This window comes from Chlorocebus sabaeus, chromosome 15 (assembly GCF_047675955.1).
Source record: "Chlorocebus sabaeus isolate Y175 chromosome 15, mChlSab1.0.hap1, whole genome shotgun sequence".
Taxonomy (NCBI): Eukaryota; Metazoa; Chordata; class Mammalia; order Primates; family Cercopithecidae; genus Chlorocebus; species Chlorocebus sabaeus.
In genome coordinates this window covers 55734963-55760455 of record NC_132918.1, presented here as the reverse complement: position 1 = coordinate 55760455, position 25493 = coordinate 55734963, and the positions used below count along the sequence as shown (strand labels likewise).

The following is a 25493-nucleotide window of genomic DNA, read 5'->3' as shown; positions in this document are numbered from 1 at the left end:
AGGCACTTCTGGGTAGGGAAGGGGAAGGCTGTGTCACAAGCATCCATGGGTATTTCTATGGTTGGTGAAGATTCCCAACCAACTTGCAGCAGAAGTAGGGAGTTGCTGAAGGCCTTTGGCTGGGAGACCTGTAAAAGATCATTGTCAGAATATGCCCAAAGTGGAGCCAGGCCCACAGTGAAACCGTTTTCATTTCCGTAGGCTATCACTGAGCACCTAGAGGAAGGATGAGTAAGAATGGCCATGATGCTGATGTCTGGGGAGTGGAAGCTGATAGCTTCAGCCAGGAAGCAGAAACTGAGAGCAGAGGGTCCAGTGGGCAGCATCAAAGAATGGGCAGAGCCTTCTAAGCAGGAACTTCAGGGTGATACCCAGTAGCTGGCTACATTACCAAAGCAACCACACAATAGCTGTGGCTGCAGATTAAAGGGTCAGTCATGGACACATTGCTGGGATCACTGCTCTGGCCAGGCCCTATTCTGGATGCTGTGCCTATAGAGATAAAGGAAACCTTGCTCTAATGCTACATAACAAATCATCCCCAAGACCTCAGTGCCTTAGCACAACAACAATTTATTTAGATCATGAATCTGCAATCTGGGCAAGGTTTGGGAGGGACACCTCTGATCCATGTGGAGTCAGTTGCAGTAGCTCAAGGGCTGAGGCTTAGAGTTGTCTGAAGCCTCCTTCATTCATATATTAGGTGGTCAATGCTGAGTGTCAGCTGCCACCTTTCTAGGTGGCCTGCTTGGACTGCCTTAGAGCAAGCTGAGTCTCAAGAAAAAGCATCCCAAGAGAAGAATGGGCAATCTGTGTTACTTTTGTGACCCAGGCTAGGAAGCCACATAGTGTCATTTCCAACATAGTGACAGGCCCAGATACAAGGGGAGAAAACAGGCCCCACATTTTGATGAAGGGACATCAACTCAATGTCTTCTTACACATGATAGCTGGGAGCTTTTGTTATGTTCATCTTAGAGAGTACCGCCTGCCACCAATGTAGTCCCTACTCCTGCTAGTGCCCAACGCTTCTAGCAATCATTTGCCTGTCTTATACTTTTTCCCCCATGAGTTAAGTACAGATGTAGTAAGTGGAGAAGTTCTTAAATCTCCCTGGAGAATCTAGGGGAGGCTTCAAAGAGGGGGAAGAATTTATCTGAGATTAGAGAAGAGGAATTTGTCAGACAAGCAAGAAGCAGGCAGGTAGGCTGATGGAACAGCAAAAATAGTGTATATGAAGGCCAGAGTAAGTGTGGACCTGTTTGGTAATTTATCAACCCCTACATGGTAGCTCCAGCACTCAGAAACAGAGCTTAGGGGCTGTAGTGTGGAAGGGTAGCTGAGGCACTTGTCTAGAAGTACACTACTGAAGCTACCTTTGTACAACAGGAACATGCTTTTTGCCCAGTCTGGGTCACTAGGCAGTAGTGGCGTTTGTTTTTCTGGGGGTGCAGGGATGGGGAACAACTGATGCAGATTATTGGGCCCTTGCACCTTCCCTAGGACAGCCTCTTTGAGGGTATGGGGTCATGCTTTGTATTTGGAAACTCCAATACCTAACACAGTGCACACCTGGTAAATGCTAGTTGACTGAAAAATTGTTTCTCAAACAAAAATGCTAGGGAGTGGCATGAGAGCTCCAGTCATCCTGTGTGTACATTATCTCTCACTGTCCTTGCTGCCACACCTCTCATGTCAGTGCAAGGCATTGTCTATGCTTTCCTGGGGACATTCATTTATGATCAGCGATCTCATGAAGACAGTTGAATTAACAAAGCTGAATAAACTTGAATAAAAGGCAATGTGAGAAGGAAAAGCATTTTCTGGAACCACTGTCAAGACCCTTTTGGGAGTCATTTATTTCCTACCAGTCAACTGATTGGACTTCAGAGAGAGCCACTGCTTGATTTGGGGACTGTGATCACACTCCTTCACTAGAGTATGCGGGAGAACAGGGAGATTCATTCTCAGGAGCCTGCAGAAAATCAAAACCCTACACTGCTGTTCTTCCTAGGGTCTGTTTTCATTTGGGGCCCAGGTCACGGAGGCATGTTGGACACCAGCATTTCTCATGATGATGAGCTGAGCTTGCAGGGGAAGAAAACCTGGGGGCAAGAGAGGAGCACGGGAAAACAGAGGAGCAGGCATGGTAAGAAAGGAGTGGTGGGAGCAGGCAGTGCCAGGAGGAGAGAGGGAAATGAAGCGTTTCTGACTCCTCACACTGCATGGAGGCAGGTAATCTATAAATCTAATTTCAGCCTTACTACCGAACCCTGGAGCATAGCAACATTAATTGACGTATCTGCTGCTTGATAAAATCGAAAAATAGGTCATCAGTTCAGTTCTACAGGGTCCATCTTCTGGGAAGTAGGATAATTTTAGGATCCCTACTCAGAGAAGAAAGGAAAAGGATTAGTCCTCAATTTCTGCAACTGTTTCCTCCCCTCCAACTTCTCCTTTCCCCCTGGTCATAGCGTCTTTGGAGAGTGGCTACAGTTCTAGCCCTGAGTCAGCATGTGAGAGATACCATTATGCTTCAACCACACATTCAGTAGATGGTTCATTATTACTAATTTTCTAAAAATTATTGTGCTGTGGATTATATAGCATACAAATCCATAATTGAATTTTTCCTTCTTGACACTCAAATTCAAGGGCTTCAACCTGGTGGCTCTTCCCTAATATTAGGAACAATTCCTGAAGCTGTGGCCAGTATCCCATGGTTTAGTTAACATGGTTCTTGACATGCTCCATAAGGCCTTCTTGCCTAAAGCTTGGCTTTGCGGTTGCTGCTGGTTCTTCCACAGATAATCATAACTGGAAGACTCTTGAAAGTCACTGAGTAATGTCGAATAGGGACATTTCTCATCAGAGAAGCTCATTCATGGGCTGCAGCTAGAAGATAACAACCCAGAAATCACTAAGAGAACACCAGATTGGAAGTCCTGAGACCAAGGTTCTGCTTTGGCTTCTGCTGTGAGTCACCCTGTGACCTGGAGCAAACCTGTTAACTCAATTTCCCAATTTATAAACTAAAGGCATTGAGCTAGGTGAACTCGAAAGGTCCCTTTCAGTTAGAAAAAATCTATGATTCATTTTCTTTGAACAAATCAAATAAGGATTTCATTTCCTGAAGTGGATTCGTCAATGAAAGTTGAAATACCTAAATCCTTCCTGTCTAATATAAGGACCAGCAAGTGGCTTCGGTGCATTTGCAGAAAAGCAATTTCAGCAGAAAGCACTTCATGAAGGGAGGAAGGTTTAAATCACCTCACCTAGACCTGTATTTCTTCTCTGTGCTATGCTTTTACTGTGTGCTCAGCATGGAGCCAGGTTCTTTCCCAAAGTCACCAAGAAATCAGTTTGTGTGTGTGTGTGTGTGTGTGTGTGTGTGTCTTGTTCATCTTTGAATGCTACTGTTCATATCTCTGGAAGTTCTTTTTGGAGAATTATACCAATCAACTGAGCATGTAACAGTTAAACATGCCAGAAAAATCTTAATATGTTTTTATCTTTAAATTTCACCAAGGTTACAAATTCAACAGACATGACCCTACCTATCTTGATATGTGGTTCTCTTGAAGATTCTAAAGAAAATATGTTGCCCGTTGCAGAGTGAGCACATTCCAATGGCAAAAGCACGGGACAGGAGTTAGAAGACCCAGATAAGACTAGCATCACTAATCCATCATGGTTCTTCTCCCTGCAAAGCTGATGCACAGCGTTTTTCTCCACACAGCATTTGAGGCCACCATTACCATTTGATCAGAGATGGGCTGTCAGTGGAGAAGTGATTTACCATTCTGAACTTTGATTACTGGTATAACTCAAAACCACACCGTGATTTAAGGCTGATCACACACATTTTCTGGACCTCCTTTATGTTGTCTGTGAAAACAATATAATATTGCCTGCCTTGCCTACTGCACAGGGCTGATTTTAAGGATCAAAACATATCAAAACATGTAAAGTATTATTTGCCATTCAAAAGTCAAGTGACGGATGCTACCCACATTTGTGACTAATTGATCCAAAGTTTAGGCCTGCATCATTAGGTCCCAACCATCTACTACAATTACAGATGCCTATCTGTTACCTAATGAGCTCAGCATGTGCTGAGTACTGGGCTCCCCAAGAACAATGATCCCAGGATGTTTCCCCCACACACCCAGGAAGCCATAAGAACCAGAGTTCTGGTCCCAGGTGTCCTCAGTCTCTCTCACCATGCACATCTGAGGTACACGGGAACTGAATTGTGAGTTGTTACTAAGGCTCTGCTGATATTAGCAGGGATCACTGCTACCATCTTAGGGCCCACAAGGCACTGAGCTAGGGCCTTTCATACGTGTTATCTCTTCTAGTCTCACCAGAACCCTATGAAGAGTGGACACTATGTTCTTATGTTATAGGTGTGGAAATAACTGCTCTGCAGGTTAAATAACTTGCCCAAGCCCACACAACCACTAAGCTGCAGAGCCTGGATCCAAATCAGGTCGGCTGGTTCCAAAGCCTGGACCTTTAATCATTTCTTGGTCTTTATTGACCCAAGAAACTATACGGATGACTAATCTAAATTTTAAAACAAATCATATAATAAATAAGCTCTAAGAAGACTTAAACGACAAAGCAAAAACGTAAACACATTGCTGTATGCGCTTTCAACATTACTCTTCTCAAAGTTGTTTAAGCCACCCCAGTGCTCTCCCCACATGCCATCTTTTTTAGGGAGACATTCCGTATGTGTAGACACTGTTGCCTACACCTACAGAGAGGAAATAATAGACTGAATTGAAAAAATACAAGCCATGTGACTTGTGGCTGAGATACACCTCTGTAATATACAGAAATTGCATGACAACTTTCTGAAGAGGCAAATCCACAGAGACCTACTTGGAGAAAATACTTTGTGCTAGCAACAGCCCAGCTAACTTCTTGAGAAGGTGCTGATTGAAGTGTATTAGTGAGAAGGAAGATCCGCATCACTCACTACACATCCAGCTCTCACAGATGGGCAATGTGCTGAAAACCAGTCAGAGTTTCCAAAAAGTAGCTCTATACTTTCTTTTTGAGTTGCTTAAAAGAATCTGTTGTGGAGAAAGCATACATCCCTTCTCCTGGGCAGGTTGGGAGGTGGTTAAGGTTAGAGTTAGAAATAGCCTGGAACTTGGAGTGTGTCAAACACAGTGTGTTTGGGGGCCCTTCTACTGGCAGACATCTCCAGGAGGGGAGAAAGTCAATTTGCTCTATTCCTTCAATTGATCAAGGAGCATAACCCCCAGAACATAGATCCAGGCTTGCAATCTTGCATGAGGAACAGAGTTTCCAACAATTCATGCAATCATTGTTAGACTTTTTGATTGTTGTTGTTGTTGCTCATAAGTAGAGTATTTTTATAATAGGTCTTTTATTTTTCCTTGCTTATTTTTGCATAGAAATGCTTTTGCAGTAGCATATGCATGTGAGTGCACTGTGTAACATCTTGCATACAGTAGATACTCAATGATGGGAGCTCTTCTCATTGTCTATGCTTTCTGGATTTCACATAAGGACTCTGGGACGCAGGTCATGGTTGTCTTGTCAAGTACCTGTGTTTAGCAGTAAACACAGAGTAGACCCCAGGTGTCCTGCTTCCACCTCTCCTCCAGTCAGAGCATTCTAATGACTAGGCTGTGCTCTACTTATAGAACATAATTCTCAGCCCTTTGGGGAGCATTTGGGGCTGGACTAGATGGGAAAATATGTTCTTGGCAGTATAGCCTAGGGTCTACTGATTTAACTGGTGTGTGCAAAGTCGAGACCCAGGAGCTTTGGGGAGATAGGAGGAAGACACTGTTTTATTCACTGAAGAATCTGTTGTCTAACAGAGGGAGGGCATCCACCCAAGAAACTCTGAGCCCACAAATGATGGGAGAGAGGGCAGCACTGCAGGTTGCCATGAAGAAGAGCAGCAACAGCTCCCATTCACTAGGAGAGTTCCCTGTGCCAGACGCTGTCCATGAAGTTCTCCTGACCCATGGTCCCTATGAGGAAGGTGTGGTTATACCAGTCTAAAGGCTGAAAGCCCTGGGAATACCCAGAGAAGGTGCTTTATATGCTTGATTTTGGAAAGAGGAAAAGATGTGTTCATCATTCATTCAACTTATGTGTATTAAGATTTTCTATGTACCTTAAAGTTTACAGCACTGATAATACTATGGTGACCAAAGAAGACAGAGTTCTTGTCCTCAAAGAGTATAAAATCAATCAGCAGAGACAGACAGATAGACAGATACACGCACACGATTAAAACTTGTGATATGTGCTAAGAAGACGACTAAGAGCATGCACTAAACGTTGTCATCAGAAAGTGCTAGTCATATTTGAGGGAGGGGAGTAGTTAAAGGGTTCCCGCTCTAAGAGAGTGATATTTAAGCGGAGAACTGAAGGGCGAGTAGATGTCAATTGTTGGAGGGAAAACAGAGGAAATAGCACATGTTAAGGGCCCTAAGTCAGGAAGAGTTTGTCTTGGAAAAGAAGAAAGGGTGCCAGTCACTGTGGCTTTAGTACATTAGTGATGGGTATGGTGGCCTAAGGTAAGGCAGTAGCTGATCCCAGGCGGTCTCGTGGACCATGCTAAGGAGTTTGGAGATTTTCCTTAATGCAATGGGAGGCTATTAGATATTTTTAAGCTAGGGACTGACATGGCCTGATTTATGTCTTAGAAAGATGGCTCTGGCTGGAGAGAATGGATTGGGGGGCAGGCAAGGAGGCTGTTATAGGTGATGGATGGCAGCGACTTGGTTGGACTGGCGGCAGTGGAGATGGAAAGAAGTAGATGGGTTTCAGATGTAATTTGGAGACAAAATTGACAGGGCTTGGCAAGGAGAAGAGAACAAAGCATTCATGGAGAGGGATGGGGGATGGGAGTGGGGGAGGCAGGAGGATGCAGTATGTGGTTCGGCCTGGAGCAGATGGAAGCTGACAAGCAGGAGGGCCACAGCATCTCTCCCTCTGCTTAACCACTAAAGCCCGTCTTGATCCCAATGCCCTCTATGTCTTATTACAGCAAAATGATGGGCAGTTCACCGTGATCCAGCTTGTGGGTATGCTCAGGGGCATCGCTGCTGGCATGAAGTACCTGGCCGAGATGAATTATGTGCACCGGGACCTGGCTGCTAGGAACATTCTGGTCAACAGTAACCTGGTGTGCAAGGTGTCCGACTTTGGCCTCTCCCGCTACCTCCAGGATGACACCTCAGATCCCACCTACACCAGCTCCTTGGTGAGTCCTTCTTGGCATTCTCAAGTAGAAGCATGGCATGAGTGAAAGGGGACTCTACGTGGCTGGGAACTATGGCAGAGCACACTGGGAGGGAATGGGATCTCTACTGAGCTCTCCACTGAGAGACCAAGATGCCAGGAGGACTATCCAGCCAGGAGAAGTCATAGTAGCTGGTTGTTCAAGCAAGAAAGCAAGCATTTGGGCTTGGACTGTGAGGAAGGGATAGTGTCTATTATGAAGCTATAGTGTTCCTTGGGAAGAGGAAATTTTGGAACAGATGATTTGAGGGAATCCAAGCAGGTAGACAGTGGCACCAGAGGCATCTGTCAGCAGAGAGCAGACCCCAGGCATGCATGAGGCCTTTGATCTGCAGCTGGGTTGGGCACTGTGTCACCAGGTAGACTCTTGATCCCCTTCTCTCTTCTCTCTGTATTGCTTCCAAATAGCTTTAAGTACCGTCTACACGATGAGTACTCTTAAACTTGTATTTCCTGCTCAGCCTCCCCCTCTACATTCTGAGCAGCACTAATCATCTATATCCAACTGCTTAGTTCACACAATTTCATTTAGAACTTTAACAAGCCCAAAATAGAGCTTGGGATTTACTCTCCAATATCCTCTCCCTAGTCCCTCCATCTCAGTAGTTGGCACCACTTAACTAAAAGATGAAACCTAGGAATGATCTTTGGTTTCCTTCTGTGTCCATCTATTTTCAATCCCTCAGCGACCCCCATAGGGTACCAAAAAATCTATCCCTCTGTCTCCATCTCTGCTTCCCCCAATCTATTCCAAAGCACTATTCCCTTTCACCTGGATTGTTACAGTGGCTTCCTAACTGGTGTCCCTGGTTTCCTTTTGTCTCCTTACATCCATTTCAACAGCCCCTAAAGTGACTGATCTACCTGCTTACCTATCTACCTGTCCATCCTCTTTAAACCTGCAAAAGTAATGCATGATTATTACAAAAATCAAAACAATACAGAGAAGTAAAAGGAAATGCCAGTTAGAATGGCAGTCATTAAAAAGTCAGGAAACAACAGATGCTGGTGAGGCTGTGGAGAAATAGGAATGCTTTTACATTGTTAGTGGGAGTGTAAATTAGTTCAACCATTGTGGAAGACAGTGTTGTGATTCCTCACGGATCTAGAACCAGAAATACCATTTGACCCAGCAATCCTTTACTGGGTATATATCCAAAGGTTTATAAATCATTCTACTATAAAGACACCTGCACACATATGTTTTTTGCAGCACTATTTACAATAGCAAAGACTTAGAACCAACCCAAATGCTCATCAATGATAGACTGGATAAAGACTGTATATGTGGCACATATACACCATGGAATACTATGGAGCCATAAAAAAGAACGAGTTCATGTCCTTTGCAGGGACATGGATGAAGCTGGAAACCATCATTCTTAGCAAACTAACACAGGAATGGAAAACCAATCACTACATGTTCTCACTCATAAGTGGGAGTTGAACAACGAGAACACATGGACACAGGGAGAGGAACATCACACACCAGGGCTTGTCAGCAGGTGAGGGGCAAAGGGAGGGAGAGCATTAGGACAAATTCCTAATGCATTCAGGGCTTAAAACCTAGATGATGGGTTGATAGGTACAGCAAACCACCGTGGCACACGTATACCTATGTTACACACCTGCATGTTCTGCACATGTATTCCAGAACTTAAAGTAAAATTTAAAAAACAGAATAAAAAATAAACTAAAATTCCCCTGAGGCAGGGATTGGTAAAGTTTTTCTCAAAGGGCTGTCTAATAAATATTTTAGGCTTTGCTGGCTAAGAGGCAAAATGAAGGATATCATGTAGATAATTATATAACCATTTAGAATGTAACTAACCCCGTAAGAAGTTATAAATGTCATTCTTAGCTCATGGACTATTAAAAAAGGGACCAGCCAAGTTTAGCTTTCAGACCACAGTTTATCTACACCTGCCCTGACGCATCAATTTCAACAATTAGGTGTGCCTTGTTTGGCATTTTTCTCTTCGGTCAAAAATTTGAACATTTTTATTCTACAAAATTTGGATCATATTATGCCTATTCCTCTGTGATCTGGGGTGTCTTTTGGGCATCATTGCTGCCAAGATTACTTTTCTGAAAGTTAGCAAACATTCACACTCCACCGGGAATGTATGGTGCTGGGCTTCAGCATCCTCACCAGACCTGGAGGTGATCAACCCTCACAAAGGGTTGCTGCTCCAACAATGAAAAATGATGCCTCATTTTTAAATTTCACATATGTCTACATTTTTAAAATTTTTACAGAGCAGGTGTATATATGTATAAGGTTTATGAGATGTTTTGATACGGGCATGCAATGCATAATACTCACATCATGGAAAACGTGGTATTCATTCTCTCAAGCATATATCCTTTGTGTTACATACAATCCCTTTTAGTTATCTTAATTAATTTTTAATTTTTTTTTATTTTTGGAGATGGAGTTTCACTCTTGTCATCCAGGCTGGAGTGCAATGGCATGATCTCAGCTCACTGGAACCTCTACCTCCAGAGTTCAAGAGATTCTCCTGCCTCAGCCTCCCAAGTAGGTGGGATTACAGGCACCCACCACCATGCCCAGCTAATGTTTTTGTATTTTTAATAGAGATGGGTTTTCGCCATGTCGGCCAGGCTGGTCTCGAACTCTTGACCTCAGCTGATCTGGCCACCTTGGCCTCCCAAAGTACTGGGATTACAGGTGTGAGTCACCGCACCTGGCCTACTTATTCATTTTTTGAGACAGTCTTTAGTCTGTCATACAGGCTGGAGTGCAGTGGCGTGATCTCGGCTCATTGCAGCCTCTGCCTCCTGAGTTCAAGCAATTCTCCTGCCTCAGCCTCCCGAGTAGCTGGGACTACAGGTGTGCGCCACCATGTACTGCTAATTTTTTTTTTTTTTTTGTATTTTTAGTAGAGAAGGGATTTTGCCATGTTGGCCAGGCTGGTCTCGAAATCCTGGCCTCAAGTGATTCGCTTGCCTCGGCCTCCCAAAGTGCTGGGATTATAGGCATGAGCCACCATGCCCAGCCTCTGACAGTTTAAAATGTACAATTGAATTATTATTGACTATAGTTACCCTGTTTTGCTATCAAATACTAGGTTTTATTCACTTTTTCTGTTTTTTTTTGGTTTTTTTTTTTTTTTTTTTTTTTTTTTTTGGTATTTAACCATACCCCCTACACCACCCGCCTCCCCGACCACCCTCCCCAACCTCTGGTAACCATCCTCCTCCTCTCTATCTCCATGAGTTCAATTGATTTAATTTTTAGATCCCACAAATAAGTGAGAACATACGATGTTTATCTTTCTGTGCCTGGCTTATTTCACTTAACATAATGACCTTCAGTTGCGTCCGTGTTGTTGCAAATGACAGGATCTCATCTATTTTTATAGCTGAATAGTACTCCATTGTGTGTAAGTAGCATCATTGTGTTTTAACTTACATTTTCAACTGACTGCTAGTGATATTGATATATTTTCACATGGTGCAGGGATTTGTGTTTTCTCTTCTATTGTTTGTACATGTCCTTATCTATTTTTCTACTGGGTTGTTTGTTGATTTCTTAGAAACTTATAGAAAGTCTCTTTATATTACAGACATTACTCCTTTGCCTGCCCTGTGTGATATAATTTATCTTTTCCCCCATCTGTTATTCCTTTATATTGTTAATGATATCCTCTGGCTTATAAAGTGGTTAACATTCATGTAATAGCTATGTCTTCTTGGGTTACCTGGTTTATTTTAAAAGTTATGTTCACTCCAAGGCTATAAAATATTTCCTAGTTTCCTGGGCTATTTTATTGGGAAGGGTGTTTGTTTTATATTTGAATATTTAGTACCTGTGAAATGTATTTATTTTTCCCACCATTTTATTTTGAAAAATTTCAAGCACACAGAGAACTTGATAGAATTTGGCAGAGAACAGTCATATACCTACCACCTAGATTCTAGAATTAGTATCTTGGTACATTTGCTTTATCATGTAACTATTCATCTATCCATCCCTCTGCCCATCCATCACACCATCTATTGTTTTGTTGTATTTCCAAGTGACTTGCATGCATCATTACATATCACCCCTAGCCACTTTAGCATACATGTCTCTCACATGTATTTATTTAAGGTTCTTTTTTAAGGTAAAATGTGCGTAGAGTGAAACTCATAAGTCTCAAGTGTACATTTATAGAGGTTTTAAAAATGCACACAACTGTGTAACCCAAACTCTCATCAAGATACAGAACATTGCCATCAAACCAGGAAGGCCCCCAACCTCATCCCTCCCCATTGCATCCTCACCCACATCCATACCCAGAGGCAACCACTGTTCTAATTTTTTTGACCATCAGTTGGTTTTATAACCTCATATAAGTAGAGTCATACAGCATATGCTTTTTTGCATCTGGTTGCTTTCACTTAGCATTATGTTTAAGAGAACCGTTCATGTTGTGTGTGAAGCAGGAGTTTGTTCCTTTTATTGCTAAGTAATATTCCATGGTTTATTTGTCCATTCTCTTATTGATAGACACCAGAAATATTCTGGAATTCAGTTTTGACTATATATTGGGAGGTATATTCTCACACTGTTTTGTTCAGGTGAACAATTATGCCAACACTACTTATGAAATATATTATTCATTTTATTGAATCACACATCATCCTTGACATATTAAGCTCATTGTATGAACTATGGTTTGATTCTCAATTTTGCTTTTTTAATCTATTTATTCTTATGCTCAACTACATTGTCATGATTATAATAATGCTAGCAAAAGTTTTCCTGTCTATATTCTGATTATAGTAATATTATCAAAAATCTTACTGTAGGCTGGGCATGGTGGCTCACGCCTGTAATCCCAGCACTTTGGGAGGCCAAGGTGGGTGGATCACCTGAGGTCAGGAGTTTGAGACCAGTCTGATCAACATGGTGAAACCCCGACCCTACTAAATACAAAAAATTAGCTGGGTATGGTGACTCATGCCTGTAATCCCAGCTACTTGGGAGGCTGAGGCAGGATAATTGCTTAAACCTGGGAGGCAGAGGTTGCAGTGAGCCAAGATTGCGCCATTACACTCCAGCCTGGACAACAAGAAGGAAACCCCGTCTCAAAAAAAAAAAAGTCTTACTATATGGGTAAAGCAAGTTATCCTTCATTATTCTTATCCATTATCCATTAAAATAGATTTTAAAAGCTTCCTTGACTGTTCTCAAATATCTTTTCTTTCAAGTGCAATTTAAAATCTTCCTGTCCAGTTTCAAAATATGCACACATACATGTATACTCACATGTGGATTTTAACTGAAATTCTACTCTCTCTTTGGGAAGATTAACATTTCAATGATCATGAATCACCTAAATAATGATGTGAGCCAAATATACCATTTACATATACATGACATTAAAAGTTTCTTCAGTAAAATATCTCCCACATTATTTTTCTGTACACATTATTTAGATTACTTGCTGTGATTTTGTAACTGTCTTTCTAGATGATAGAGTTTATTATACTTCTAGGCCTAAGAGTTTTCAGGATTCTACACAGTCATATGGCCACCTATCTCACTATATTTTAATATCATTTCTTCACACTTTGCCTTTTGTTCAAAATAGAAAGAATTATGTTTGATTATTAAGCAAATATTTTTTCTAAAACTACAAACAATTTATTCACATGAAAAATATTTATTGAGTATCTACTATGTGTCAACATTAGGCCACAAGCTGAGGGGACATAATTATGATCAAAAGGAGACATTGTTACTGTTCTCAGTTAAGTGAGGACTGGGAACGTTAATCAAACACATGCCCAAATTAGTGCATAATTACCAGCTGAAATACGGGCCACTATGTTTTGTGAGGGCATGAATAAAACAATAGATAACAGAGTGGCCTAACTGTGTCTAGGAGGGCTTCCAGAGGAAGAGATGGTGCTACAGCAGAGATTTAAAGAAGTCACTGTTTTAGTCAGCCTGGGCTCCCACGGCAAACTACCACACACCGGATGGCTTAAACAGCCATCATTTATTTCTTATCATCTGTAGGCTTGGAGGTCCAAGATCAAGATGCTAAGTAGCATGGTTAGATTCTTATTGAGGGCTCTATTCCTGGTTATGTCCTCAGATGGCCTTTTGTTGGCATGTGCACAGAGAGAGATCTTGCCTCTTCCTCTTTTATAAGGACGTCAGTCCCATCTTGGGGGCTCCACCCTCATGACATAAACTAACTGCAATCACCTCCCAGAGGCTCCACCTTCAAATATCATCCGACTGGGGATTAGGACTTAAACATATGAATTTGGGGGACACATAAACATTCAGTCTATGGCATTCTGCCCCAACTAAATGTGGCAAGTTGGACTACAGAGGCAGAGAGGTAGCATATACAAATGCCCTGTGGCAAGAGGGAAGATGGGGTAGAACTCAGAAGGGACCCCTGTTTAGGGCATTTGGAGAATTAGGGAGGAAGTATCCAAGGAGGCCTGTGGCATCCATCATGTAGGATCTTCTCCAAACCCTTGTGATAGGAGTCGCAGCCTTAGAGCGATGGTAAACCTTTCTCGAGTTGTGTGTGTGTGCGTGTGTGTGTGTTGTGCACACAGAGAGATGCACACGTGTGGTTCGAAAATGATGGTTTTGAATTTTGGAAAAATAACCTGGCTTTTCTTTAGCCTTTTCCTTCCAGTCTCTTTCCTTGCCTTCTTTAGAAATAACTTTCTTGGATTTCTTCCTGTTTTCTTTCACCAAAAAAGCCATTAAGCAGACTCAGCCAGGGTAGATGTTCTAAACAAGGGAGGCAAGCCCTAGCAGATATCAGGACCCACATGTGAACGGGCTACTGGCTCAGAAAGATTGAGAGATAAGCTATATACAGGGAGATTTAAAAATAAATTGGAAATAATGGGAACTGTAGGAACAGAGGTATAAATATGGAAAGCATAAAAGGTAGAATGAATTGTATGCTATGGAATCAAAATTGGAGGTATTAGTGTGAACTGGTGGTTTTAAATATATACAAATGGAGAAATAAATATAGGGTGAGAGTGGCTTTGAAGCAGTAACATCTACATAGCAAGGAGTACAGCTGGCACTCAAATCTTGGATTCCATATACTCCCCTAAAACCAACCAGGACTCATTACAGACGTGGCCCCTTCCAAGGCCTGGACAGGGAAAATGTGAAATGAGACCAACACGTCTTTTTTTGTGCCAGAAAATGAGAAAGTACTCAAAGAATAATGGGCACATATTAAAAAAAACAACATCCAGCTTGAAGGGCCTCCAAATGTCCAAATCTGGATAATTTGAGCCTCACAACGTGTAATAATAGTAACAAGTTATAATCTACTGAATAAGATGGGGACTATTGAGTCCACACTAATATGCATATAAATGAACAAATAAATAGAAACAAGAGAAAGCTATTCCCTGTAGAGGAAAGAATGATGATATTAGAAATTCACTATTTGGCAACTACCAGATTAATAGCTAATTCAGATAAGAAACATCAATGGATGCTAAAACTTGAGATGAACATCAGGAGAGAAACAGGATTTTACATATCTTCAAAGTATCTCCCCCCAAAATATTTATTTATTACAAAGATGGAGGAAGTAGCTTTACAGAGAAGTTTGGCAAATGCCATCTGAATCAAGTGATTAAAGTTAACACCAGCAGTAACAGGACGGGTAGATATTCTGTACAGCTCAGAGGATGCAATGAAAAGAACGTAACACTTGCAATCCTCTGTTCAAAATTTATAACTTGGGTCTCCTCATGAGAAAACATCAGACTACCTGAAATTGAGGTACATTCTATTAAATGTGTGGCCTATGTGCTTCAAAAAATGTGAAGGTCATGAAAGTCAAGGAGACTGAGAAACTGCTCCAGATTGAGAGGCATGACACTGGGTATGCCATGTGATCCTTACCAGGACATCTCTGGGACAATTGTAGGGTGCCTGAGTGAAGAGTGTACGGGCGTTAATTGTAGTATTCTTGCAACTTTTGTAGATATTTGAAGTTGTCTCAAATAAAATACACATATTTTTAAATGCACCTTGACTGCAGCGTGGAGGATGGGTGGGAGAGGCACTAGTAGAGACGGGAAGATGCATCAGGAGGCTATAGGGTAATGGGGCTGGGATGCAGCGAATGAAGCCCAGAAGGTCCAATGGGGTGAAGGACTTGACAGCAGATGGCACTTACAGGTGAGAGTGGCAGATGGCAGAGGATGACTCCCAGTATCCAGCCTGCACCTCTGGATGGGTGACAGCTCCATTCTCTGAGAGTGAGGATGCTGGAGAGAAATTGGTCGAAGGAGTAGAAGAGTTGGGAATAGATTGTGGATTTGGTTCACAATAGTTATTCTCAAATTCTCGATTTTCAAATTTTCCAATGTCGTTGAGTATCAGATTTACCTGGAGAGTTAATACAGAGCACAGAGGCACAGACTCATTGAAGTAGAAGAGTCTGGACTTTTTCATTGTTACTAAAATTTTCCATATGATTTTGATACCTATAAAATTCTCAGAGACACTTGTTTAAACCGTTTTGACTTTTATGTGTCTGTGGGATATCTCAGTAGAGCTGCTGAATAGGCAGCTGTATATGTGCGTTTGGTGCATAGAGGAGAAGTCCAAATGAAGATGCACATTTAGGAATCATCGTTGGCATACAAACAGAAACAAAACAGTGGGTGCATATGTACTTCATTTCGGAAAGGATAGAATGGGAAAAGAGCCTGGTTCTGGACATGAAGGAGCCCAGTTTGCCAATACAGATGTACATAAGGTAGGAACAGTAGCTGTCCAATTGTCCCTTTCCTCCTGACAGTCAATTAAGAAATAAGAATTTGCCGTAAACCCAACCTCCTCACTTTTGGATGAGGAATCCATGGCCCAGAGTGGTCAAATGAGTTACTCAAGCCACACGGCGTGATATTGCAGTGGCAGCTTTGGCCCTTCAGTGTCGTTCTCCAGACTCTGAGTCCAATGCTCAGGACACTGTGAGTCCCTCTCTGGCCCCACAGTGAGTGTGCCAGACTCCCTGCTCAACTTTGGTCCTTTGTGATGTTCTAGAAAGCCTGTTTCTCTGGCTTTACTTTTCCCTCTTTTCCTCCCAAAGGCCCAGCAAAGGATTCTCTGTAGAGTCCAAGTCAGCTGTCATCTTTGCCACTGGCTCTATTGGCCCTTGGGTGAAGCACAGAGACAAGGTGGTATTGCATCCCTCTCCACCCCATGTACAGGCAGAGATGGATAGGCACTTAACTTTTACTTATTCTTGATTTTCAGCTTTACTTCTTTGCATTTACTTTTTTCATAGTTACTCTAGAATTAACATAATATATAATATATGCTTATATAATATATACATCTTAATTTTTCATAGTCTACTTAGGGTTCATATTCCCACTTTACATAAAATATAGAGACCACACATAATCATATCATATAGATCTATTTACCCATCCCTCCCACTATGTTATCATTGTGGGATGTTATCATTGTTATATATGTTCCATCTACATACATTTATAGTCCTAAAGACAATGTTACAATTTTTGCTTTAAACAGCCGTGTGTATTTTAAAGAAATCAAGAGGAAAATGTTTTTCATTGACTCAAAATAGTTATCATTTCTCTTGTTCTTCCTTTATTCCTGAAGATCCAAGTTTCCCTCTGGCGTCATTCCTTCAGTCTGAAGAAATACCTTTAACATTTTTTGTAGTGCAGGTCTCTGGCAATGCATTCTCTTAGTTTTCCTTTATCAGAGAAATGTCTATATTTTGCATTTATTACTGAAATATATTTTTGCTGAATATACAATTCTGGTTTATAGTTTTGTTTTTCTTTCATCACTTTAACATTGTTTCATTGTCTTGTGGTTACCATGGCTTCTGATGAGAAATCCTACAATTACTTGAATCATTGTTCTCTTACAAATATATGTATATACACATACATATATATTCGTATATATACTGTGTCATATTTCTCTGGCTGCTTTCAAGATTTTCTCATTATCTTTAGTTTTTAGCTTGACTATGATATGCCTGAGCATACTTTTTTCCCCAAATTTATCCTGTTTGAGGTTCTCTATGCTTTATAAGATCTGTAAATTTCTGTCTTTCTGTATATTTGCAAAGTTTTCAGCCATATTCTTCAAATATTATTTTTGTTCTTTTTTTTTCTCCTTCTGGTAGGGCTGCAGTTATTTAGAGGGAGAACTTCTGAAAATGTTCCACAGGTTCCTGAGGTTCTGTTTATTATTTTCCCTGATTTTTCCTTTCTCTTTGTCAGGTCTATCTTCAAACTCATTGATTTTACCATTTACCATCTTTGTTTTGTTTTTGAGCCCTTCCAGCGATTTTTTTCTAATAATTGTGTTTTTTAGAGCTATATTTTCTAATTAATCCTTTCTTATAGTTTCAGAATCTCAGCTGAGATAGTTTATCCCTTTATCATTCATAAGCATATTTTTCTTTACCTCGTTGACCATAGCTACAATAGCAACTGTAAAATATTTGATAATGTTAACATCTGGGTGGTCCTGGGATTAGCATCTTATTTGCTTTTTTCCCATTAAAATGGGAAACATTTCCCTGGCTCTTTACACATCTAGAAGTTTGGGGTTATAAACATGAATGTTATGATGTGGTGATTGGATTCTGCTACACTGAACCAGAGTGTTGGTATTCTTGGTTTAGCAGGAAATTAACTTGGTTAGACTCAACCTGTAAACTCTGTCATGTTTGCAGTGGGCAACAGCTCAGCCCCTAGTTTTTATGGTTTTCAAACTGTCTTATACATGCGTGCTTCAGGGGTCAGCCAGAAAATTGGGAAGACTTTATACACAGAATTTGGTATTACCTTTCCCTTGTTATCTTGTTTCTAGGGATTCCTCCTCAACTCTCCAGCAGCCGTGATTGTGCTGAACTCCTTCCCTTGGTTCCTCCAGTCAGAAAGATGGTGGGATTTTCTATTGCAGTTTGAGCCACTGAGCAGACTGTGGCTGCCCTTAGGGAAAAGCTACAGAAGATAAAACCCTGTGCTGTTCAGTTTCCAGAAACTTCAGTTCATTTTTCCTTTATTTTCTTTTTCTTTCTCTTATGTTTTTCTTCTCTTGTTTGCTAGAGAGTCCATTTGTTAGAAACATACTTGTCACCAAAAGTGGAACATTCAGCTTATCCCCCTAATCAGCAGTTCTTTAAGACAGTACTTAAGACCTCTGTACTCCATCTTAATTCCCCTATTTTATGCAGTTCTTTCAAGATCTTTTTAACATCACCATCTTCTAATATGTCTGGTTTTACTTTATAAGTGAAGACCTCGTTAATAGCTATTAAAGTTTTCTAGTTTCTCCTACCAGGTCCTCAACCTTCATCTCTCACTCTGATTTAATTCTCCACTGTACTTTCCCCCAGGTGTTCCTTCTCTGTTTTAGATTGCTATTTCTAGCCCCAGGAGCATTTCCTTCCCAAAAAGCTCCTGAAATAATGAACAGATAGAATTTGCTCCTTTGTGCTTTCTTATGATTGGAATAAATCCACTAAACTAAGGAATAGTTCTGAACTGCTGCTGATATTCCTGCTCTTTAAGAGAAACAGATAAATGAGCTGGGCTGGACTCTGAATACTTGCATGGTTTACACAGCTTTGTTTTTGGCAGGTATATTTCTGAATGCTGTTATGTGTGTTCAAATAAACATTCCCATGCTTCTGTTATAGACCAGTTCTTGATGTTTGACCTCACAGGTCACCTTCTCATTATTACTGGTTGTGTCTAATGTTACCAAGAGAAAAGAGGGCATACACATACGAGGAAAGGTGTCACATCTTTGATTAACTGATTGTATTTGGAGCTCACGTACACACTCACAAACTTGATCTTTACCTTTTATCAGCTGACATTGGTGGGCAGAGCCCCAACAGGACCCCATAAATCTCTGGATAACAGCTTTATGCTGTTTAAATCAAAAGCTCTATTTCAGCATGGCTTTCTTTCTCTTCTGATCAGTAGGAAGAGGCCCATCCAGTCCCTTTGTGAGCATAATTTTCCCTTCTTAGTATTCAGTCAAGTTCCTTCTGCTAAAGTAGTGTAAACTTTCCCATCCTTCAGAGCCCCCAGGCTGTCTCTCTAAGAAGCCTCCAGCCTTGCTCGATCCTTCTGCACAGCCTTGCTCTCTGCAGGCCTCCCTGTTTTATCATGAATTGCATTAAGTCTTCAAGGCGCCTCTGATCTCTCTCAGCCCCTTCCCCTTTGACTCCTCTTGCAGCTCCTTCCTCTTGTCTCAAGCTCCCGGTTCCTCCCACACTCTGTGTTTCTGCCACTTCTGAGATTCACTTTCTTCCAAGCCCACCAGTTCCTCCTCCTCCTTACTTTCTCTCTTCTCATGTCAGCTGATGTCCTCTGCCTTGCTGCTGTTTCCTTCTGGGAACTGCAAACAGAGCCATTCCTTGGCCATCTGCCCCCTCCTCTCAGGCCATTTGCCAGCTGTGCTCTTGTCCTTCCTGGATAGTTTTCCCTTTGTCAGCTCTTCCTCACATTGCCCTGGCTGTTGCCGCCCCTCTTTCCCACATTAACTGCTTGGATCCACTTGGGGACAGCTCAGCTGTTCCACTTCCTCTAGAATCTGCCCCATCTGCATCAGACTCATTTCCTATACTGCTCTAGGGCACCAGGCATGAAGGGTCCAGCCTCCCCTCATGGGGCAAGAGACAGCCTTCCTACAAGGGTAATCTCCGTGAGCACCTGGTGCCACGGCCCATCCTGAACCTGCTGGAGGAAGCCAGGCCTGCCGCTCATGTACGCTCTAGAGGTCTTTGTTCTGTGATGAATTTCAGTCATCCCAGGACATGGTGTAGGCAGCACCCTCATCTCACCACCACCAACCCCACACACCCCCATTATCCATTATTCCCATGAATTATTGTCTCAGCTGCAGCCTCTGTCCTCACTGTGCTTCTGGGAGCGAGCATGCATTTCAGCCACAATCGCTTCCATGCTGAAATCTGTAGGGCCTTTCCTTTCACAAAATTTGGCCTTCATTCATGATATTGTACTGCCCAATTGATCCCTGTGTTCAGCAATGTCACCTGAGAAGGGGGCAAAAAGACCCTTTCTGGAACTTTCCCAGTGTGGTGTGGTGAAATAGTTCTCTGGCATGGTATGAGGAATGCAGGGTTTGGATCACACTATGCCTTCTGAACTTGGGCCTAGGTCTCCTCATCCATAAAATGGGGTTTGTATGATTTTGTTAGATTTGTAAAAACCCATCTGGTAAACTGGTAACCATGCTAGGACAAGTCACAGCTTATGTAAATGTTATGGATGCTACCGTAAGTGCTTCCCCATCTCTCAGAATCCCTATTCCATGGCAAGAGATATCAGATGTACAGTTTTCTTTTCTTTCTTTCTTTTTTAGACAGAGTTTTGCTCTTGTTGCCCAGGCTGGAGTGCAATGGTGCGATCTTGGCTCACCACAGCCTCCACCTCCTGGGTTCAAGCGATTCTCCTGCCTCAGCCTCCCGAGTAGCTGGGATTACATGCATGCACCACCATGCCTGGCTAATTTTGTATTTTTAGTGGAGACAGGGTTTCTCCATGTTGGTCAGGCTGGTCTTGAACTCCCGACCTCAGGTAATCCTCCAGCCTTGGCCTCCCAAAGTGCTGGGATTACAGTCATGAGCCACCACGCCCGGCCCAGATGTACATTTTAAACCTAACTAGTGAAAAGGATCCTATAACTTTCTCAGTTTCCAGTTACTCTATAACAAAACAATAAGGCAGACAGCCACCAGAAACCCAGAAAAGCTGACATTCACAAAGGAAAATTGAGGACCTCGTGGCAGGATCACCATGGGAAAATTCTGAGGAAACCCTGTCAAGACATAACAGGGGAAAAGAAACTAGTGTCCATTGAAACCTGTGGGTCTCATGCTTCCCTGGGGACCAGAGCTTCCTAGAGGGCTTGTAAAGACACAGACTGCTGGACCCCACCCAAGAGTTTCTGATTCATGGATCCGAAGGGGCCTAGGAATCTGCATGTCACGTGAGTTCCCAGATGGTGCTGATCCTGCTAGTCCTGGAGCACACTTGAAAAATCTGCATTGAAACTGTTTCAGGGAAGATAAATTGTATTTCACAAACTTGCATTGTAAGAAGTGTCAATTACTGTATTTCTCAAAAAGCCAAGTAAATCTGACACCAAATCCCCATCCTGTCAGGCTGGAAAAGAAAGTATATTTTCGGTCATCTTAGAACTTCTCCTTCTGCAAGCCCAGGGAAGCACGAAGGCCCCAGGCAGGCCACACTTGGGCTTCAGCATCTTTTCACGGGGTGGCAACACCTGTACTGTGACCCAGCTTCCCAGATGCCTCCATCACGTTTGTCTGAGACCGAGGAGACGCGAGGGCACAGGGCCAGTAGGTGCCAGCAGCACAAAGCTCCACACTGGCATCTGCCTGTAGGTCCTGGAACCCTCATTCTGATCCTGCCATGTCTGCCCCCATAATAACCCATTTCCCAGAGTCTGAACCTGTCCCCCTCATCCGTCAACTCTTTTATGGAAAAGAAAAAGCAAAAACCTGTCAAATCAGCCCTGGAGATCCTGAGGATTGGTATGAAGGAGTTGGAGACAGGCAGATAAAAATTACCCTCAGTCTTGAGCCAGGCACGGTGGCTCATGCCTGTAATACCAGCACTTTGGGAGGCCAAGGTGGGCAGATCTCTTGAGGTCAGGAATTTGAGACCAGCCTGGCCAACATGGTGAAACCTCATCTCTAGACCTGACCTGCACAGGAGAAGTGGGTGCCACAAACAGCCTGAGACTTTCTTGGCTTTGACACAGCCAAGATGAGTAGCAGACCTGCCACCACTGTCCCTGGTAGCAGCAGGGCACTAAGGGCAGAGCTGAGGGTAGGCATTACCCTGTCCACACTGCCCAGACATTGCCGCTCCACCAGGGACCAGCAGTGCTATGCACAGTCCTCATGGGTAGAAAATGGCTAGGGTTAGGGGAACTCCGTGATGAGGACAAAAAGACTTTGTGAACTTCCCCTAAAGCCTGCAATGAATAACTCCCATCAGTCCATCAGTAGCGCACGCGCACACACACACACACACATACACACACACACACACAGAGAGAGAGAGAGAGAGAGAGAGAAATGGGCATAGTGTAGTTATGCATACATTGTTACACAAAGCATAGTTAGAGATACACAGTGAAATTCAGAGGGATGTACACACAGAACTACATGCAACCGCCCAGAGCTACCCAGAAATGTACAAGTACAGACACAAACATTCCGAGTAGGCACCAGGTAAAGCTGGGCTTTTTTCTCTCATTACCACTGAGCAGTGAGTTTGACTGCAACAGTACTCTGCTTCAGATTTTTTTAATAATGCACTTAATACATTATAAAAGGTGCAAAGAAAGCAGCAAATTATCTCAAAGATAATCCTTTCTGCAAGATTTTCAGGAAAAAGCCCCTTCTGTCTGCACTTTGCTGCACCACTGTAAGAAGCTGCTTCTCAGTCGGGTCGATCTCTCTGCCTGATAGATTTTGGCTGAGGCTATGACCTTCATCTTTCAGAAAGGGCAAGGTTTACTGGCTTTCTGTCCAGTGACCCCAAGTCCAGCTTTACTTCTCCCCACACTTCCCAGCAGTTTTTACATTTAAATCCTACTTTTCTTCTCTTTCTGATTCATGACCTGCCTCATGAGGCAGTTTTCAAATTATGATTTCTTACTCATCTTTCAATCATTGAGCTTGGGTAGCAGGGCTCTCTCTTGGGTGGGTAGGAAAGTGGAGAGGAATGAAGACGAGCAAAGAAAAGACAGGGAGACCCTTTAATTGAAGCCAGGATAAAACTGAGTCCTTGTCCCCTGGAAATTCTGCTCTAACATTAATTAAGCTGAGAGTAAAATAATTCAAATGCCACTCTACCCCTTACTCCACCACTCAAATAATTCTTCTTCGGGCAGATTTGGCTCCTCCTTGCTCTGATATCTCTCCCTGGGTCACTCTGTCACCAATGCTCAGTTAGGGAGATCAGGCCCGGACTGAAATTCCCTTTTGAAAAAGACTCAGCATAATTATTGTTAGTAAGGCCTGTATATTATTAGCATGGGTGGGATCAGTATGGAATTTCAGAGCCTGAGCCAGCCTGTACCCCAGGGACTGGAACAAGGAGTGGGTCAGGTTTCTCAGAAAACACATCTCTCCATTCTGGGCCCCACAGGGGTGTGATATGCAAAGCCCTCTTCCTCATATGCCTGTCATCATGTGGGAGGGGCCAGCCACCTGGGTGCAGCCCATGCAGTGCCTCTACTGGCTGTTCTCCTAGCCAATACATATTTTTAAAGCAGCTAATATGTGCATAACACTGCAGTTAACAAAACAGGTAGTTCTTGAGCTCCTCAAGTTTCCTTCCTAGCAGAAAAGACAGACATTAAACAACTAATTATGCAAGTAATTATATAATTGCAATTGTTAGATGCTATGGTGGAGAAGCATATATCAAGCATGTATCACAAGACCCTGAAGAAGGAACACTTGTGTTGAAGCCCAAGGAAAAAGGGGTTGATTAGGGGAAGAGCATGACTAGTGCCTCTCTCATGGGAATGATCCCAGAGCTGGACACAGACTCTGCTTGCTCAGCAAGGACCAAGTGTGGAGGAAAGGAGGGAGTTGGAGGAGCCTGAGCTCAAACACAGGTAGGGGAGGAGTTGCTCTCCCATAGAAAAGGCCCAAGAGACAATGAAAGAAACGGAGGTAGACGTAAGCCTCATCAGAACAGAGGAGGCTAGAAAGTACTTGATGTGCTTACTGGCTGGTGAACAGGAGGCCGACTTGGCCAGTATTGGGAAGAGAGTGTGAAAGGTGTGTTAGCTCTGGAGGGGCCTTGGGATCAGTTGAATTGTATCCCTCCCAAAAGGATACATTGGAGTCCTTATGTCTGACTCCTGTGAATGTGACCTTATTTGGAAATAGGGTTTTTGCAGATGTAATCAAGTTAAGAATGAAGTCATACTGCCTTAGGATTAAGTCTACATCCAGTCACTGGAGTCATCAAAGAAGGGGGAAATTAGACAGAGACACACAAGGAGAAGATGGCCATGTGATGGCAGAGGCAGAGGTTGGGTGATGCCTAGGAATGTCAAGGTTTGCTGGCAAACACCAGAAACTAGAAGGAGCAAGTCAGGATTCTACCCTGGAGGTTTCAGAGAGAGACTGGCCCTGCGAACGCCTTGATTTCAGACTTGCAGTGTGAGATTTTAGAAAAATGTAAAAAACGAACAAACAAACAATCTTTATAACTCTTGGTTGTTGCGTTCACTGAGTTGGCAATGTAACTTTGCAGAAGCATTGCCTTCAAAGAGCTGTGACCACAAGATGTTAAATAATAGGAATTGCTCAGGTTTCAAAAGCCCTGACCAGCCTTGATACTCTAGGAGTCTGCAAATCTCTGTCTATTTCTGTAAGAGTCCTGTGCATTGTTACAGTAATTGGTAAGGAAGGTGGGGATCTTGTCCCATGGACCCAGACTAATAGAGCTCCAGAATGTTGTAGGGTTTGACTTACTGGCCCTACACAGAGCAGAATTCCCTCACAAAGAAGGCCTCTGGATCTAGCAGATCTGTGTAAGGCAAAATGTTTATCCAGGTAAGGGAAACTTGGCCATTCAATTCAGCTCTCCAAGAGCACACAGGCAAGAGTTTTGTTTCTAAAGACCCTGGTAACTCAAAACCAACTCTATCAGAGCCAATCACATTACATTTCCTATGGGAAAGCTGAATTCAGCAATCTGAAGGTAGTCAAGAAAGTCTTATCCAGTATAGGCTAGGGATGTCTAGGAAAAAGAGGGAGTGAGTCCAAGTCAAAGCAAGGGGGAAGGAGAGCAGCTGAGTGAGGAAGGGAAAGGCCAGGAGGATGGCCAATCAAAGGCTGCTCTGTGGATGCTCACCCCACAGGCATTCTAGCTGCAGGGGGAATATGCAGGAATGATTTCAGAAATGAAGATTTTATTTTAATCCTCCCACAAAAGCATTCAAGTAAGCTCTTTCTCTGTGAAAAAGCTAGAGAGTAAGAAACAGGAAAGGAAGGTTCTCAGCGAAAAGATCCATGTCGACTTCTAATATTGCTCACTTAGAGAATACATGCCATCTGGGCGTTTGATGAAAAGAAAAAAGGGCATAGAGA

The 25493-nt window shown here is 42.7% G+C and overlaps 1 protein-coding gene across 1 annotated transcript in view; it reads left to right on the top strand.

Annotated features, from left to right (window-relative positions):
• The window catches only part of EPHB1 (EPH receptor B1), a 453280-nt gene that overhangs the window by 393860 nt on the left and 33927 nt on the right, over window positions 1-25493 (top strand). The window contains exon 12 of the mRNA XM_073023598.1: window positions 7046-7261. Within this exon, the coding sequence (XP_072879699.1) occupies window positions 7046-7261 (216 nt within the window). The remainder of the gene's footprint in view (window positions 1-7045; window positions 7262-25493) is intronic.